At 52.9% G+C, this 12,422-nt stretch overlaps 7 protein-coding genes across 7 annotated transcripts; 5 read left to right on the top strand and 2 right to left on the bottom strand.

The window, feature by feature from the left end:
- Positions 1-40: 40 nt before the first annotated feature.
- Positions 41-542, top strand: K460DRAFT_139584 (uncharacterized protein). Its single transcript, XM_040926737.1, has one exon. The coding sequence runs from the start codon at positions 226-228 to the stop codon at positions 493-495; it is 270 nt and encodes an 89-aa protein (XP_040785670.1). The 5' UTR covers positions 41-225; the 3' UTR covers positions 496-542.
- Positions 543-1,357: 815 nt separating this feature from the next.
- K460DRAFT_139521 (uncharacterized protein) lies at positions 1,358-1,712 on the top strand. Its single transcript, XM_040926735.1, has one exon. The coding sequence runs from the start codon at positions 1,413-1,415 to the stop codon at positions 1,608-1,610; it is 198 nt and encodes a 65-aa protein (XP_040785669.1). The 5' UTR covers positions 1,358-1,412; the 3' UTR covers positions 1,611-1,712.
- Positions 1,713-4,235, top strand: K460DRAFT_139531 (uncharacterized protein). Its single transcript, XM_040926736.1, has 2 exons — positions 1,713-2,197; positions 2,246-4,235. The coding sequence occupies exons 1-2, from the start codon at positions 1,815-1,817 to the stop codon at positions 3,999-4,001; spliced, it is 2,139 nt and encodes a 712-aa protein (XP_040785668.1). The 5' UTR covers positions 1,713-1,814; the 3' UTR covers positions 4,002-4,235.
- Positions 4,158-5,001, bottom strand: K460DRAFT_368024 (uncharacterized protein). Its single transcript, XM_040933694.1, has one exon. The coding sequence runs from the start codon at positions 4,688-4,690 to the stop codon at positions 4,469-4,471; it is 222 nt and encodes a 73-aa protein (XP_040785667.1). The 5' UTR covers positions 4,691-5,001; the 3' UTR covers positions 4,158-4,468.
- K460DRAFT_340862 (glycoside hydrolase family 5 protein) lies at positions 4,981-7,194 on the bottom strand. The gene is made up of 3 exons (XM_040931126.1): positions 7,175-7,194; positions 7,005-7,069; positions 4,981-6,956 (listed from the first exon to the last, which is right to left on the bottom strand). The coding sequence occupies exon 3, from the start codon at positions 6,944-6,946 to the stop codon at positions 5,294-5,296; it is 1,653 nt and encodes a 550-aa protein (XP_040785666.1). The 5' UTR covers positions 6,947-6,956; positions 7,005-7,069; positions 7,175-7,194; the 3' UTR covers positions 4,981-5,293.
- Positions 7,195-7,936: 742 nt separating this feature from the next.
- K460DRAFT_407470 (uncharacterized protein) lies at positions 7,937-9,194 on the top strand (the record flags this gene model as incomplete). Its single annotated transcript, XM_040937078.1, has 2 exons — positions 7,937-8,284; positions 8,334-9,194. 2 exons carry the CDS (start codon positions 7,937-7,939, stop codon positions 9,192-9,194), a joined length of 1,209 nt encoding a protein of 402 aa, XP_040785665.1.
- An 893-nt stretch (positions 9,195-10,087) lies between these two features.
- K460DRAFT_407469 (putative AAA family ATPase) lies at positions 10,088-12,208 on the top strand (the record flags this gene model as incomplete). The annotated part of the gene is made up of 3 exons (XM_040937077.1): positions 10,088-11,630; positions 11,690-11,820; positions 11,882-12,208. The coding sequence occupies 3 exons, from the start codon at positions 10,088-10,090 to the stop codon at positions 12,206-12,208; spliced, it is 2,001 nt and encodes a 666-aa protein (XP_040785664.1).
- Positions 12,209-12,422: the final 214 nt, after the last annotated feature.

Raw genomic sequence — 12,422 nt, 5'->3', positions numbered from 1 at the left:
AACACAGCAGAGGGTATGCGTGCGAGTGCAAGTGGGGAAATGAACGGACGCCAATGGAGTGGCAGTTGAAGGAGTGGTCTGGCAGGGAGACGATCAGCAAAGCAATTGGCGACGAGGGGCCAGGTGAGTAGCATGTAGAGGAATTGCGACGGCAGCAGCATACACACCTGAAGCTGTTCAATGGAGCGGCATTCGGGGCGCAAATAGGGTCGCCAGCGTGGGAGGATGGGTAGCCGGGGGTTATGGGAGACGGCAGAGGGCACAAATTGTGGTGCCGTCTGTGTCGTGTCGTGTCTCCTCCTGTGCGTGGTGGTGCAACGGGGCGGGTGGTTGATGGCGTGGTGGCCGGTTTGGGTCTTGTGTGCAGACGGGAATCTCTCACTTGACTCCCCACCAGAGCCTAGGCGCGCTGGAGAGATGGATTGTCGACGTCGCAGCGGAGTCGTGGTAGAGAGAGATGGGAGAGCACACACGGTCTGCAGCGAAGAGACGTGACAGTGACAAGACAAGACAAGAGCCTGGTCTGTCCACTGGTCCACTGGTCCATTGCTGGACTGGGACGGCCGTTGGGGGGCAGCACTAGCCCCGACCTAGTCGCCGCTGCGGGCGCTGATTGGCTGGCTAGCGAAATTCGGTGCTATCCAATCTGGCTGAAAATAGAAGGACCCACACATCACACACTGTCTTCGGGAGACACTGATCACCGAAGGATTTTATTTTTATTATTATTATTATTTTTATTATTATTATTACCATCATCATAATTAGGTTTATTGCTATTACTTTCCTCTTCCATCTGCGGGACATGTCCATCCAGCGTGCGGCTCCTGCTCCAGCTCTCGGGCCAGTCTTGGTGATGCTGGGTGGTAGTCGACGACGGTATGTGAGGCTGGCTACGTATGAGAGAGGGTCCGATTCGGCTAGGGGACTAGTGACAAGTGACACCATTAGTGACACCAAATGTGCATGTCTTGCCGTCCCGCCCTGCAGACGACCCCATCGAATCTCCAGTACAGTTCCCTTCCCCTTCAGCTGCAATCCACACATTCAGGAACCCCCTTCTGGAACCCTCGTCGACGGCTGAAAATCCTTCGTGGGCATCGTCGTCCTGTTATCGCCTGCTCGGCCGTCGCACACCCGAGTGCGCAAGACGTGTGGACGGGCGCGTGAAATGAGTTCCTCGTCTGCAATCTACCACCAGGCTGCTTCAGTCCACACGCGGCTCGTGTTCCTGGCACTGGGCGTATTGCCAAGGGCGTTCTGGATGCCATGTTTCGCTAGCACTAGGCTCGCCCGCCAGGGATCCCCCCAAACCATTACGACCCATGTGGGCCATGTCGTCGATTTCGTCGTTTCGTTTCTCTAGCTACAACGGCCAGAACTTCGGTTCACGTCGTGTTATATTACACTCCATGCAACACTTTACGGCTGTGAGCAGTGAAGATGGGGGCTTGGCACCTTCGATACATACCCCAGCCCCCCTAGTCTGCTTCAGTACCACCAGCGTCTCTATTGGCAATGCGCGAATGTGCACGTTTGTTTACCGCTGGAAAGATGCTTCCGAAGAAATTCCACGCGCTGACGACAAGGGATTTATTAAGCAAAGGTGATACACATTCTAGTAGTCGAGGTGCCGGCTGCGAGGTGCGCACGTACTCGCAAGGGTGCCTTCACGCGTTGCTACCCCACCTGCCCCTCCATCCGCGACAACAATCCACGCCAAGCTCTACAACTGGCGTTCTGCTTTCCATCTGATCGAATACACTTCCCCTCTGCATTTTGACCATGATATCAACTCCGTGATTCTCGCAGCAATGACGTCGCCACCAGATCGGGCCTCGGACCAGCTTCATCTCGCTGGAAATGGGCCGCCACCTCTCCCACCCAGAACTCCGCCCGCGAGTGAAGCCCCACCCCCATACTCGGCCATGGCCATGTCCTCCCATGACCCGCGCTCTTCCTCTACACAGTCCCTTGTTCCAGACCCCTCGTTGGAAGACACGGGCCGACGTCGGCTGCTCCTCGTGTACATTCATGGCTTCATGGGCAATGAGACAAGTTTCAGAAGTTTCCCGGCCCATGTCCACAATCTCGTAACCATTACTCTCGCCGACTCGCACGTCGTGCATACCAAGTTGTACCCGAGGTACCAATCTCGGAATGCCCTTCAAGTCGCCAGGGATGACTTCTCTAGATGGTCTAAGAAATTCCCTACACGTTATCAAGAGGCGCTAACGTTCATCAGGCTAGCTCCACACGAAGACCAATGGACTGATGTGATCCTACTTGGTCATTCCATGGGCGGTCTGCTCGCCGCAGATATTGCCTTGGTCTTCCGCCATCGCATCATCGGCATCATAAACTTTGATGTCCCGTTCCTCGGCATGCATCCTGGCATTGTCATGGCTGGACTGGGGAGCATCTTCAGCCCACCCCCGGCACCGCAGGATGCCACAGTTCCAGATGCCGAACCTTCAAAGAAGCCTAGCAGAATAGGCACCCTCTTCAACCCAAAGCCGTCAGATCCCAACTACAATCCGTCTTTTGCCAACGACGTTCAGCTACCCGTCCGAAAAGGCTGGGAGAACTCTCTACACTGGCTAACCAAACATTACTCCGACGGCTTGAGGCAAGCCACAAAGGGCCTGGTCAAATCTCACCTCGAGTTCGGCGGCGCCATGGCAGACTATCGAGAACTCAAAGATCGGTATGCCAAAGTACGAGCCTTGGAAGAGGACGACGAGAGGAAGCGAAAGTCGAATTATCCAGACGCACCCTTCGTGCCTCGGATACGTTTCGTCAACTACTACACCGCAAGTACGGGAAGGCCAAAGAAACCAAAATCGCCAAAGTCCTCATCCCCATCACGTCCAGCCAGCCGACAATCACAACATCGAGACAGTGACGCAGGTGCTCCCACCGCGCCTCGTCCGCCAGACGATCAGCAACCAGCTTCTCAAGGCAGGGACAGGAGCGTTTCAGTCGCGTCATCACAGCCTGAACTAACTCATATACATCCCGATCCTATTGTAGATACTCCTCGGGTTTCGATTGAAGTCCAAGAACATCGTGGTAATGAGGTCATACCAGCCAGCCTTGAAGAGCCTCTTTCTGCGACAAGTCCGGTGAAGAAGTCTATGACTCACGATTCTAAACAGGACGGCCCACCTAATCTCCCAGAAATCCCGCCTATACCCCAGGAACCGCCCTTCGTAGATTTGATGCAGTTTTCTGACAAAGTCCAACGTAAAACCGCGGAGAAAGAGCACGATCGAGCTCTCAAGGAGTACCAGAAGGCAGTCAAAGCGCGCAACAAGGTCATCAAAGAGCGGACCAAGTTGGAGGAGCGGTGGAAAAAGGACAAGGAGAAACCGGTAGAGTTGACACACAGTCAGAAAGAGGCAAAACGGTTAGAGGCAGAGGCAGAACGAATGCAAGCAGAAGCCAATCGGATGCAGGCAGGTTCAGACCGAAGACAAGAAAAAGCAGAACAGCGGCCAACCCCTTCAACACATCAAAAGGACGTACGAGTACCTTCGACCCCAATGGCGCTAGAAGAGGACCTCGGCACCATGCAGCTAGGGGATTCCAACTCTCATGCCCCCGGTGCAGACTACAACTTCTCACGCAACACCATCATGTCCCAAGCCCCACCAGACGACCGGGCCTCCATCACTGACTCCTCATACACACTCAGCACAATGGACAGCCAGAACAGCCACCAAGCGACCCCTACCCCTGACGGAGAGGATGGTCCGAAGAAACCTAAAAGGCTAAAGAAGTTCTGCATGCTGCCGCCGAAAGATGCGCAAGGGAACAAGGACCCTGCTTGGGTTCGTGTGTTGATGGAGGGCATGGATGAGGTGACAGCACATACGAGCTTGTTCTTTGTCAATGACACCTACGAGCGACTAGTCGGGGACGTGGGTGCGAGGCTCGAAGACTGGGTCCGAGAGGCAGACAGTGTTAGGTTGGTACGGGAGATGTCGGGTTTAACTTGAGTGGCTAGCTGCGCGTTGGATACCCATCGGCAACTGCCAATCGTTCTTTAGCTCCTCCAGTCGACCTTCATCAAATCAGATACCCTCGTCTCCATGTCAATATCAATGACCTATCCCTAATGCCCTCCTCCTCCACCAATCCACCACAACTCCCTGCCCACAAACGCCACACTAGCCGCCGCCCACCCCGCACTCAACACGCCCAGTATCCCCACCACCCTCTCACTCCCCCTCACCGCCTCATTAAACTTTTCCACAAACGGGATGCGCGTCTGATTCGCCTCGTTCCAGAAATTCGCCATGTGCACGCGCGCAAAATACGCAATCGCCGTATTCGCCAGCGACGCTACGATTACAACCCTCGGAGAAGAAGCGCCGTGTGAGCGCACGAGGAGCGTTGTGGACGTCAGGAGGGACAGGAGTAGCTATAATATAACAAAACATAGCACAAGTCAGTTTTCATAATGCTAATGGGAACCTGAGAGAGATCTCACCGTTAGTGTCCCGCTCGTCTGCGTCGTGCGCGTCTTGCGCAGCCGCTTTGCTGCCGTGTTGGACCATTCGGCTGCTTTCTCGCTCTGGCGCTCGTACTGCTGGAGGCGGGTTATGTTTTGGTACGAGAGGTATAGGCCGTATGTTGAGAGGGCTGAGACTGTGAGGAGGAGGAGTGGGGTTGTGGTTTTTTCCATGGTTGTGGTGGTGGAGGGTTTTCTCTCGTGTCGTACTGTGTGCACTTTAAAGGTGTACTAGATGGCAGAGAGTGCGATGGGATAGGTGTTTACTGGTGTTTAATTGTGGCGGTCGAGGTGTTTGGTGGAGTTAGTTTGATGAGGAGGGATCGACGTCATCGGTGCAGTTAGCGGGGGGTATCCTTGTTGTTTCGCTTAATGTGGACCAAGGGTTTAGGTTCAGCCCCACCCGGGTTCAAACGGCCTAGATCACGTTTTCCACGTGCTTTGCTAGTAGAGAGTTGAAGGTAAGCTTACTTAATAGTGAAAGCCCTCAATATCATTCATTTTACTGTACATGCTTACAATGCACGACCGCTGCGTACTTCCAATCCCACGGATCATCCTAAGCTCAACCGTCTTCTCACTTTGTTCTAACACCTTTCAAACCACGTGGTTCTCATAATCCTGCTCGCCGCTATTACCATCACTCTTCTTAGGTCGCTATCACCTTGATCCCGCATCAGAATTTACACTTAGCTATATTCGATCCCAAGATCAAACGCCCTCTGCCTGGCGACACGATCATGTCGTGCGAACAAAGTCACTCGAATACCGGCCGCCCTATATCTCCACCGCGGCATACAAGTCTTGAATGCCTTTTCTCAAACCATGCTCGAATTGCCACGTCAAGGCACCTCTGTACCCACTCTCTCTCACCCTCTTGAGCACCCATATCTCCAGCATACCAATCTTGTCACCCTGCGTTGCTCGACCTTCGAAGAATGCCAATGCGTCTTGAAAGCCGACGTTCCAGCCGTGTTGATACTTTTCAAATTCGTACGAACCATGAGGGTCGACGCGGCGCCAGTAAGTAACATGCTGCTGCACAGCCTTACGCATGCGTCTGTCTTTTTCATCCCGTGCTTTCTCTACAAACCAGCCCCTCTCTTCCAGTGATAGTTGAGTGTACGGGGGTGGTACGATGTTACCCGCATCCGATTGTGCCGTGAAGCCCCACTCGCCGCCGGGCATCCAGTCCATCTTGTATGTCCAGAAGAAGCTTCCACCCGCCCGCTGCTGGTATCTCTTACTCTGCGCTTCACCAAACTGTTCCACGAGCTCCTCTTTGGGAGTACCGCCAGATTTAGCCCACGAGTCCTCCGTCAGTACACAAGAGTACTCGCCAACGATGACTTGGACCGCGCCACGATCGAGGACCGAGCCTTCCTTACCATCGAGTTCAGCAAGCTTGGTGTGAACCTCCCAAATGACTTGCTGTGGAGACTTCTTCTTATCATCATCTGTGAAAGCCCAGTAGTAATGCGTATCGATAACCACTGGGCTTGTCGGCTGATCGACGTTTACCGAGTTCTTTTGCAATGTGTAGTCGATAGCTTTCCTGAAGTTCCAACCGTCGGAGATGAATATAGGGATGCTAGCATCGATATCTGAGATGGCATCGATGCACTCATCGTACCACTCGTACATGCCTTCGGCTTCCCACAATGCTTCGTTGACGAGCTGGATACCGGCGATTTCGGACCCTGTCGTGGCGTCTTCAGCGAGGAATTGACAGCAACGAACGCCTAAATCACGGTTCGAGGAACTATTCCAAAACTCTGCGCGTCCGCTATTGGTTCCGGAATGTTCTTGCGCATTGGCGCCTCCGGGTAGGGCATGCAAATCGAGCAGGACACCGATGGAGTGTGCTCGCAAACGGGAAATCAGGGTGCGGATATTGTTCCATGCTCCTTCGTACACGCGAGCATAAGGTTCGAATGGCGTATCTTGAGTGAACTCGGCGCCAGGAAGATCGAAGTAGCCGATCGGTAGGCGGATAGTCGTGCACTTGGCCTCATCTACGAGCCATTGTATGTCATCTTCTGACAACGCATTCGTCCAGTCCTCTTCAAACTTCTGTTTGGTAGCTTCAATGCCGATCCTGTCGACCCACGCCTTGACAGCCGCCAACTCACTCGATCCCTCAGCGCCATCAGGGAAGCGAGATGGTTGGAGCCAGCGTTCGATGACGTATATAGAGCCAAGATTGGTGGCGTGATGGTAGCGATAGCGGAGGATGTCTAAAGGTGTTGGATCGTGGATTGTCTGAGCTTGTACATTCTCCGAATCCGAACAGACGAATTGTTCATCTGGCGGATCATAGTATTGCCCTTGCGAATGACCATTACCAAAGTGACGCCCTGGGAAGCCGATTGTGTCGCGTTGGGTCTTGCCCCTCAGCTCAGCTTTCGCCTTCTGAAGAAAACCTTTCATGGTGGACAAGCTGCAGAGCATTAGAAACATGGCAAGGGAACGCATAGTCATGAGTTACTTGCGGACTATCCTTGCGCTGCCAGCGCTATTACAGGGGCGGGTAGCCTATAAGTCAACGATCTACTGTGGATCTTGTTAGTTGTCACCGAGACCTGGGTTGTCTGGAATGTAAACAGCCGATCTACGATGATAATGGAGCGTGCCTGGACACGTTGGGAAGATGCGGACCTAGGAATCATGCATAAATCGGAAGATGACGTAATCCAGGGATTGCTGATGTGTGTAGTTGGTGAATCTGCTTGCATCAAAAGTGCACGAATATCGCGGTGCGGTTTAGGAGGTAGTCTTGACTGTGAGACACATTCTTGAGGCTGGTCTGCTACGGGACGAATAAGCTAATGTTCAAAAACGCCGAAGCGCTCAATCTCGACGTTTATGAGGAGTTTCTATGGATTGTTATCGGCTTCCAGATTTGACATGGGGCATTTGCAGATTCCGAGTGAGCCGCAACGGATGCCAGGAGTCGTTAAAGCTTGTTGCAGAGCTGATTTGCTACGTGTGCGTGCGGGCCGTAGGACGACACCAGATCCCCTTAATCGATAAGAGTCGACAATAGGATCGTGCAGGAAGATCAGCCTGTGGAGACGGGTGTGGAGGAAAAAGCAGTGTTGACAGGCCTGTGGCCAAGCGGACCCTGGCCTGGCGGGCTCCACCGAGCGCGTCCGAAGGTGGGTGGTCATAGCCACTGCCACTTCCCAACCACGACGCGACATTCAAATTCTCGACAACATTCAGTTGCCATTCCTCTTCACGCCTGTCTTTCCTGACACTCAGAGAGACAGTGTGAGAAATACACATTCTTAGTACTCAACCCTCATCGGCCGCCGTACCGTCGCAATCGCCGCGCACTAACCGTCTCAACTCAACGCGTCTCAAGATTCGATAGATCGCAGCAACAACAAGAGCGCCACAAGTTCGCATAGGATCGGTATGGCGACTCACCATAGCCCCTCAAAGACACCCTCGCGACGCGTGCTTGGTGATCTCACGCCAAAATCGATAAACACGCCATTGAGCCAAACAAAGGGCTTCGAACCATCTGAAGTGACTCGCGCTCAAAGCCCTCGCAAGCACGCCACCACACACGCTCCGACTGCTTTGGCTGGCAAGGAGAACCTCGCTACGCTCAGCGAGTATTCGAGGGGCACGAAGAGGGGTATACAGGAGGTTGACGGCGCGGAAACAGCAGAGAACCTGAAGATGCTCGCCCGAGGACGCGATGAGACTCTATCCCACATAGGCATGCGTCTGACTAGCGCCGCTATGATGAGACACACAGTAGGCTGCACGAACGCCGACGCGTCTTCTCATCACTAACATATATAAGGAAAACAACCCCATAGGCCTTGCAGACCCAGGATCACCCACCGAACGCAATACACCCACACCTGAGCCTGAGCCCATGCAAGACTCTCAGAGGAGCAACCAGTCCTTCTCTGATCTACTCAACTACGATCTGTGCGCGAGCCAGAAAAGCGAACAGGGAGTGCCAGCGGAAGCAGCAGTACTCACAGCCATGCCAATGGCAGTGTTAGCTCCCTCATCTAACGAGGAGCGAAAGTCGCGAGCTGAACAGCTACGCACGCGTCTTAAATTCGGACTTTATAAAGTCAAGACGAACCAAATCAGCAAGCGCGATGTGGACATCATATCAACATTCGAGGCTAGCACATCGCACTCGTCAGGCGCGCTCAACGCGTCTCGCTCAACAGTCATGAACGAGTCTATCGGCTCTCACCAAGTACCGAACATCACCATATCGTCACCCCGCCGCGAACAAGGGCCCGTTTTTGTCAAAGCGAATCTCGATCCCTTCCGCCCCATTGGGAAGCTTGGAGCCGCACCAATTCAGTTCCTACCTCCACAAGACGGCATGTCCGCATCATCGCGGACGATCTACGGCCAAGATTTCTCCTCGTCACCCCCAGGCGCCATCCTACCTCAGTCGGTGTCGCCGGCTCAGCTCATGTCACCTGTCAGGCGGAACGCGCATTACGGAACGCCTACTGTGAGCCGGATACGAATGGGAGAACACGATGGTGAGGACATTGAGGCCAGGGATATGACGCCGCATCAGCGATTGCAACGGCTGAAAGAGCAGAACTACCTGGAAGGCGACCTGACGAGCAGTGCTGTGAAGGGTAATGCTGCCAAGGGGCTACTCCAGCTCATGAACGGGAGGCGGTAGCAAAAGTACGACACGAAGAATGTGTGCGTCACGGACTTCCTGTCAGCCTCTCTTACTCACATTGGGGTCTTGAACATACTAGTCTTTACGATTTACGGCCTTTGGAGCGTCAAACTATCCATTCAGACATATTGCCAATGTCTCTCACCTCATTGATAACTGCCTCCAAAATTCACACTACCATCCAATTGCATCAGCATAGCCAATCGTGAACATAGGTGGACTGCAATGCCAATTTGGTGCGTGGATCCCCGCCTTTTGCCATTGATCAGCTTTCCATTGTTTCGTTCGCAACCTTCCCAGGATGCAGCTCACAGTCTCCAGCGCGCTCAGTGTTCTGCATCCGTTGTGACTGGTATTGCACTGTCTGACGTAGGCCGTGGAATCCACCAATGCCGCCCAGGAGGCATCGATCGCCACAATTGCACCCTGAGTCCTCTAAATCCACAGAAACCGTAGTCAGGTATTGACCGGTATAATGTTCTCCTGCGGACCTCTTTCCATTGCCGCGCTATTCTCGAAGGCCGATTACTTGTTGTTTAGCGCATGTGACTCACCCACTACTCACTAACTTACGACTCGTGACTCACCACTCCGTGGATGGCATTTAGATCCGCGGAGTGGGACATAGCCGTGATGGCATGGGAGAATGTTAACCTCCATATATGCAGTCAAGGGCGTCACCCACCCCGCTGATCATTACTGCATCTCAACCCTTTAGGCGTTCTATGGCTCATGCCAAGGCTATGTGGCAGGCCTCACAAGCAACAGCATGCAAGTATTTAAACGTGCACTACGTACTACATCCGATAACTGGCAGCTTCTCTGAAACGTGAGTTTTATTTAATATAGCGAGCTCCCTTGAAGCCCTTTCGTTTTACAACTTCGCCACCATGTCAGCTATGCCGGCTCAACAGAGTAACAACCTTGCGCCTCCAGGCACCTTGTCTTCCATCCACAGAGTCTACGAGGACCCTTTTCGACCCAACAAGTGGACGACCACCTCCCCGGAGAGAGCCGGTCCAATTGTTGAAGACGCAGAAACTGCTCAACACGCCCTTGTCGCAAGATACACGCTCTCGGACAACCCCGCCAAAGAGCTCGACCTTCATTCTATCGTTGTGCAAAGCCCTTCTCTGAAGAAAGTGCTGGCTCGAGTTCTGGATGGCTACCCCGGCATCACCCTCGAGCTCGATCGTCTCGAGTTCAACGCACCTTTTGAGTGTTTTATTCATCGATGGGAGAAGCTAATGGCTGTGCGCGAGGAGTTGACCATCGTTGGCGAATGCAACCAATTTGTTGACGCAGAAAACCATGGAATGATGGTATCCCACTTGGAAATGCTTCACTCGACACTGAGCACTGAGCTAGCATCTACCCTGCGTACGAAGCACGATCTTCTGAAGAATGGCGTGATAACGCCTTTACACGTTTGGATGATCTTTGAGCCTGGATGCCTCCTTTACACAAAGAACGATGGACACGATCGCGTCTACAAGTTGCAGTCCGCGAAGTGGGAGACCCAGAATAAAAGGAAACTGTACAGACTCGACTGCGAGTTCGTCGACTACGACGGTGTCGGTTTCGGGATGAACAAGGAGACGCTGAACGTCACCGCGTGGAAAGGCACGAAGAAGATCACAAAACTAGAAGCATTCCCCTACAGGTTCCACGACGATCTAGACATTCTGCAAACCCGACTGACGGAACGTGGGAGGAAATTTGAAGCCTACAAAGGCTTTCATTTTGTTGCGTACAAAGGTGTTGCCATTGGCAAAGCGAGTCGCGGGGAGGCGAAGTTCGACGTTAACAGCCGTATTGTCATCGACTCGGCAGCCAGTATGCGCTACAATACCAAGATTCCGTTAGATTATTTCGAGACAGACAGCTTTGCGGATGCTCCCCATCTCACAGGCAGCGACGAAGATACCGACGAAGACTGCGTGGTTCTCGGAGAAACCGACAGTACCATTCGTACCGAAAGCGGGAAGAGGCCATCCCCTAATGGCACCACAAAGTCCGTCCTTACTACTGAACAACTCCTCCTCACGGACGCAAAGCTCCGCGGCTACTCTCTCCGCGACAAGAAGTGGATGTCTTTCTACATTGACAACGTCCAGGACATCAAATGGCAAGACGACGCGTTTGACTCTCTTGTTGCTCCCCAAGAACAAAAGGACCTCATTCTCGCCTTTTCTGAATCTCAGGCTAAGAACCGTACCTCCTTTGACGACTTTATCCAAGGCAAAGGCAAAGGCATCATTTTGCTCTTGTCCGGTCCTCCAGGTGTGGGCAAGACGCTTACAGCCGAAAGTGTAGCAGAATGCATGAAGGTTCCGCTGTACAGCATTGGGGCCGCTGAGTTGGGCTCGAAGCCTAATGTGTTGGAGAAGAAATTGGAGGACATCTTGGTGATGTGCGCAAAGTGGAATGCTGGTATGCCTTCAACGTCTCTGCAAATAGTCTGTGAGGCCTCGATGACTGACTGCCTGTAGTACTACTGTTGGACGAGGCAGATGTCTTTATGGAAGCTCGAAGCACCCAAGACCTCGATCGCAACAAGCTTGTAGCCATCTTCCTCCGGCTCTTGGAGTACTTCGAAGGCCTCATGTTTCTAACCACCAACGTACGTGCCAAAATTTCCTCATTTCTGTCATTCCCACCGATAATGATCCTAATTTGCCCAGCGCCTTGAACACATGGACGCTGCTTTTGAGTCCCGCATCCACCTTACCCTCAACTACGCTGAGCTCGACAAGCCGTCTCGTCGCCAAGTCTGGTCGAAGTTTCTCACTCGAAGCTCACAGGCTGCACACATGGATAGCTTTGCTGAAGCGGATGTGGATAGGTTGGCGAAAGTCCAGTTGAATGGTCGACAGATCAAGAATGTGATTAAGACGGCGCAGTTGCTTGCTGCGAGGTATGACGAGTGTTTGGGAATGACTCACTTGGATACAGTGTTGAAGCTGAGGAAAGCAAATGAAAAGAAGGTGGGCTTCTTTGGAGGTGAATAAGTGCTCGTTCTCCTTCGCGAATGTTGCTTGGCCAGCATGTGGAGTAGATATGCTATACGCAAGCATCATAACACGTCTTGCCGTTTCTACCTCCAGGAATAAACCTTCTTTATCGCTCTCTGACCATTTCTGTTATCACGCTGTCATCTGCGGCTAGTTTATCAAAGTTTGCCAAACCGAAATTACCATCCCACTGCTTGCTGCACGTCACACC

Source organism: Cucurbitaria berberidis, assembly GCF_010015615.1.
Source record: "Cucurbitaria berberidis CBS 394.84 unplaced genomic scaffold K460scaffold_4, whole genome shotgun sequence".
Lineage (NCBI taxonomy): Eukaryota > Fungi > Ascomycota > Dothideomycetes > Pleosporales > Cucurbitariaceae > Cucurbitaria > Cucurbitaria berberidis.
The sequence above is the reverse complement of the archived record's forward strand: the minus strand, read 5'-3'. Positions and strand labels throughout refer to the sequence as shown.